The following is a 5,950-nucleotide window of genomic DNA, read 5'->3' on the forward strand; positions in this document are numbered from 1 at the left end:
TTGTAAAAAAACAACACCCATACAGTTTGTCATCATGTGACATCAGACGCTCTAAAATATATGTCTTTTCGCATGGTCTCTCCGGTTCTATTACTTCTTTTAAAAACAGTAAATTTCTTATAGATCAGTGTCATATTTAGGGTCGCTATGTAAGAGAGTAATTTTGTAGTGTATCTCTGTATTGACCAATGACGTTTATTGTTCGCAGCCTGGGAGGAGGTGGTCCGGTGCGGCGGCGGCAAGGTGCGCTACTACAGCGAGTAGGGCGGGCGGCGTCCGGACACAAAACGAACTGTGGGATCGCTCCTTGTCATAACAAGGAAGCCTAGTGCCCCGGGGTGGACAGGACTAAAGTGTTTTGTTGCGAGTGCCGCGAATTGCCGCGAACTGCCGCACGAACCGATCGAGCGCCTCGCGTTCTGCTGAACGTTAAACGTGTAAGAGAGACTTTGAGATTACTATTTTTGCATTGGTGTAGTGTGTGCCGCCGCGGCCGGCCCCCCAACTAATCGCGAACGTTTGATGTTGGTCCTAGGACCGACTGCTCGAGTTTATTTTGTTATGTATTTTTTAAGTTACACCTATTTTAATGTAAATAAATCGGAGATCTTTTGAAACGTTGCCGGGACACCAGCGCGTGGACTGTCCCTTTACGCTCGACCGGTCAATTAGTGTACTAAATATTCATGAAGAGATACTGACACAAAAAAATCACCTATGATGAAGACGTTTAATATTAAGTATTCGGACATCACAAATAAAATAAAAAAACGGAATTTGCAGTATACTTGTTAATCAAACTTTTTTTTGTAATGAATTACATTACTTCACCGGCCGAGTGTTGCCAGAGCGTGTTGAGCTAAAATGAGACAAATTCTAATGAGAATATATTATATTTTATCTACGTTTGTTAAAATACATAGATTTCTCATCGAGATTAATATGATGTTACACTGTATATGAATATAATAATAATAACCATTGATTAAGGAAATTAAAAGAGTTTGAATTAAATTTAAATATTTAAAGTTCATCCGACAAATAAATTGGTTCAGTACTTTAATTTTTTTTTACCGATTTTCATTTGTTTAAAGTTAAATATTAAAACCAAAGATGTCTCAATAGTATAAGGCGAGCTTCAAATGTAACATCATTATTAAAGTTTATATTATATTAAAGGAATCCCCATTTACGAAAATCTTGTGTGAGGCTTAATAAAAACATTGTATATGTGTATACATACGTGTTATGGAATAATGAACTGTAACTCATAGACCTTTGGGTTCGGATTCCCTTCTGTAAATAACTTGTGAAAAGTCTATCGAGCTTGGCTCATAAGTCAATGTTGAACTTGTAGGCTATTTTAGTGATTCAAACAAATTATTAATTGAGGACGGAAAACCAAAAGGAATGTTTCTCGAACATGAGATAATTTATTATGAAATAGATCTGAGAATAAACAATTTCAATTTTTTTTTTTAAAACAATTATGATCCATACATAAATAAATAATAAAATTCACAACATCTCATTAAAAGCGATTTTTACCAAAAATAAATGATATTTCCAATAAAATAAAACATGAATTAAAATGAAGACTCGTGTCCCTTGGACTCTAATAGAGGTGTTATGAAGCCATTAGCTACAAACTAACACAAACAAGCCCCCTTTTGATGAAAGGAACAGTTGACGTTATAAGGTCTTCAAAAAAAATAACTGGTTCAACATTTTTCAACTGGAACCTAAACCTAGAGGCAAATGCGCCGCTCGTGAACTTAAATATTACCAAACTTAGCTAGAATATTCTGTTCTAATTATTCATCACGTGTTCGAGAAGCTTCTCTTTAGCAAAACGCCCAGAATATACGACATGTCAGATTTAGTTACAGTGAACGAATGCTCGTATGAAGTATGTGAAGCGTTTACATGAGCGGATCCATATTTTTTTATTTTGATTATTTTTAAATGTTCCTGACGCATCCACGTCGATACGCGAACAATAATTGATGATACACTAGTCTCTTAATTGAAAAAAAAAACATAAAAAAAACCAATAAACTCATTAAATACTATAAAAAAATTTTTAGTGATAATAATTATATTTAAGAGTCGGTTTGTTGTGGACTTGTTCAGGAACTGATGCTTTTTGTCTGTCATTTGTTTAATGTTGATTGTTTTTGCTCCTGAATTGCTTACGTGATATGAGAGAGTAGGATTTAATTAATCTATTTTGCACTCTTTCCTGATTCAGCTGTGTAACAAACAGACAGACTAACCTCTTTACATCCACATTAAATAGTTTAATTTTCAATTCGAATAGTCTATATTATATCTGCGAAAAAAAACTAAATACTTGCTCAAACTATCAGAATACATATACGAGAACACAAAACTATATATTAAATTATTTAAAATATAATACAATGAAAAATTATCTTTATTACTTAAAGGCAAAAATAATAGTTTAGAAACGAAATTCCTTAAACGCATGACAAATTTCTGTTGAAAATCTTTGATATATACCAAAAAATATGAAAATGTATTCTAACGAGTAAAATATTATGTAAGTTGGCATCAAAGTAATAAAAGTCTGATTCTAAAATATAAAAAAGAAAGATATGATTTGTCTATTAAAATAATTATTAATTTCGATTTTATAAATCTACTTGTTTGAATGTTACGTTTATATTAATTTAGAAAGATTCAGTCACTTAAAGTTTTCTTGTGTGCTATAGTTTTAAAATTTTAACCATATTAAGCTTATAAAATAATTAAAAGTAAACTGGAAGAAGGGGTTATGTAGCTAAAACTTATAAATGTTGTAATATCTAAAAACGTTACAGGACTTGGAATCATCATTCTAAATTAAAAAGACAAGTTGAGTATGCACAAAAAATTATATTCACAATTAATAATATTAATAATTTGTGCCATTGTGTATTAATTAACACTAGACCTACCTCTACCGGTCAAATTGACCGTTTTCAAAGTTTTGTGAAATGAACACCTGTTTGCTGTAATACTGTTAACAAACTATTTGATGACTCTTAGAACATGCATATAATGTTTTCATCACTCCTTAATTCTTTCTACTAATAAGTACTTTACTTATCTATTTCTTTTGTTTTTTCATGAAAAAAAGACCCATGTTTGCCTTGAATAATACCGGTCAATAAAATCGTAGGCAGGCAGTGGCTTGGGTCTGCTCCTGGCTTTGGTGAAGTCCATGGGCGACGGTTACCACTCACCATCAGACCGTATTCTCATTTGCCTATAAGGGCAATAAAGAAAGGAAAAAAAGATGGAACGCGGCAGGAATAGCTACATAAGAACTCCAGTAGGTTTAGCGTTAATTTACAACAATAATATTAAATATCTCCAGAATATTAGGATCAAGGCAAGTCCACATCTGCGTGCGTATAAAAGAACTAAAAGTCAAATATTTGAATATATGTATATGATTAGCATTATGCCCATGCCCCTTTTGCCCAACAATGTCTTCAAATAATAAATCAGATTTTCAATCATGAAAAAAATATTGAAACACAAAACATATTGTAACAATATATAGTGTGTTTCAGTTTTTACGGTGGGAATAAAACAAACATACTTAAATTTAAAGGGTTAACTATTTATTATTTCTTTCCCGTGTAAAATATGTAAATAGTAAACAGAATATTAACGGATTTTTTTTATGTTGTTAGTACATTTGTAGACTATAAAGAGCACTGATCTCTGCCATTGAATTGTTATGGAAACTGCAGATCACGATTGAACATGTAATAAATGAACATATAATTCTGATTTTTTCTATATTTTCTTAGCGTTATTTGCATTACGTTACGACTATTAAGTGACAACGGTACTCCTTTGTTTCATGAAGGTTCATGATCACTTATCAATACTATATTTAATCTGTGGTTAAGATTACGTATCGAATGTTGTATTGGGTCTATGGCGGGAATTTTGAGGCACAACACAAAACATGTTATGAACATTTCTTACAAATAGTTAGTTGTTGTTATAAATAATTTAATAAAATGTAACACATGTCCCTACAACACAAACGTAATCTCCAATCGATATAAACGACAGTTTGAATATGTTTGTTATTAATGGTAACTTCGCCATCTTTTACTCATACGAGAATGCGGATGAAATAAAACTAAATGTTTCTATTGAGCTGAAATCTAATTATTTTATATAGAGGTAATCGAGTGATAATGCTTAGGAAAGCTATTTGGCGAAATGTAAATGTATAAAATATATAAAATAATGCTGGTATATATAAATATATATATGTATAAGAGGGCGGCTGTCTTAGACTCTGATGAAATTCTGTTTGTAGGCCGAGGTTGCGTCGACGGCTCCGGTGTAAGTAGTGCTAGCTTTGTGTAACACGTTTCACTGTGACTTTGTCAATCGGGACGATTTTTTTTTCTTCAGAAGCAAGCTCAATAAAAACCGCCATTCGCTTGACAATAAAACCTCGGCAATTATTTTGAAATAATATTGTGTTTCTTTAAGACGTCAGGGTTAGTCTTTTGTTCAGAGTTTGAGGCAACCGACATGTATCATATTATGTGAGATTTTTTTTATTTATCTGCTTTTACATCTAACTATAATGTATTTAAGTTTTAACTCTATTCTTCTTAAATGTTAGAAGTTAAGTCGTCTTTTCTTTATCTGTTCTAATAATAATAATATCGATATCTCAGTTGGTAACAGTTATTTTGAGGGAATATGGAAATTAAATGAGTCAGGGTAGTTGCGCTCGTGTTTTTAAGTAATTCTAAATTAATCTGGAATTTACATAATAATTTATGGCTAACGATGACAAACGCTTATTGGGATGAATTCAAAAAATATTTTTTTTTACTTTTTTGTTTTGTTTTGTTTAATAGGTTATGGAAAATAAATAATGCGTAGTTGAGAAAGGGGTTGTAATTAAACTGCATTCTTTTATAGATTCGCTTCTCAATTGTTTTGACATTGTTTTCACTGGTGGTAGGACCTCTTGGGAGTCCGCACGGGTAGGTACCACCACCCCGCCTATTTCCGCCGTGAAGCAGTAATGCGTTTCGGTTCGAAGGGTGCGGTAGCCGTTGTAACTATACCTGAGATCTTAGAACTTATATCTCGAGGTGGGTGGCGCATTTACGTTGTAGATGTCTATGGGCTCCAGTAACCACTTAACACCAGGTGGGCTGTGAGTTCGTCCATCCATCTAAGCAATAAAAAAAAAAAAAAAAAAAAAAAAAAAGTTCTAGATAATAATTAATAGAAAATAATTCCGCATACTTACCTTAATTTTACTGAATTTTAAATTTCCTATTCTTTGCAACTGAGGTGTTGATATCATAACGAGACTAATTAAGTACAATACGATTGTGTACTTGGAGCTTAAATTAAAATATGCTAAAGTCATTTGAAGAATGCGAAATTGTTAACCTTGGTTACTGTATATAACAATTCTACAGTAGAACTTCAACTAATGTCAGATCTGTTTTCGCTTCATTGGATTAGGTTTCTTTATTTTCGTCTACATTTTTGTGAATAGAGTTAATTAAACTTAACATCGATTTTGACTGTAAAAAGATTGTTTATTCGAAAACAATATTGTAACCAACCGCAATTTACAGTTATAAACTTTTTCACTGTTTCCGTTTTCTTAATAAAAATGTTGAAAATACTGTCTCGATTTGGTTTCAATCGGAATTCTTGTTCAAGTGAAGTTGGTAAATATTATCTTTATCGTTCATTCTCTGCAATTATAAGCGAGGGCTCTTCTATAGAGTTTTTTTTTTATTGCCCTTATAGGCAGACGAGCATATAGCCCACCTGATGGTGAGTGGTTACCGTCGCCCATAGACTTCAGCAATGCCAGGGGCAGAGCCAAGCCGCTGCCTACCGCTAGTATGGCGCTGTACGGGTAATGTAAACTACATAA

The 5,950-nt window shown here is 32.6% G+C and overlaps 1 protein-coding gene across 6 annotated transcripts in view; it reads left to right on the forward strand.

The window, feature by feature from the left end:
• The window catches only part of LOC119629673 (serine/arginine repetitive matrix protein 1), a 39,376-nt gene extending 33,679 nt beyond the window's left edge, over window positions 1–5,697 (forward strand). For 5 of the 6 annotated variants that reach the window (XM_062673081.1, XM_062673082.1, XM_038016304.2 and 2 more), the window contains one exon: window positions 209–5,697. In XM_062673081.1, the coding sequence (XP_062529065.1) occupies window positions 209–264 (56 nt within the window). In that variant the 3' untranslated portion in view covers window positions 265–5,697. The remainder of the gene's footprint in view (window positions 1–208) is intronic. The other variant, XR_009975220.1, reaches the window with a different exon arrangement.
• Window positions 5,698–5,950: the final 253 nt, after the last annotated feature.

Source organism: Bombyx mori, chromosome 16, assembly GCF_030269925.1.
Source record: "Bombyx mori chromosome 16, ASM3026992v2".
Taxonomy (NCBI): Eukaryota; Metazoa; Arthropoda; class Insecta; order Lepidoptera; family Bombycidae; genus Bombyx; species Bombyx mori.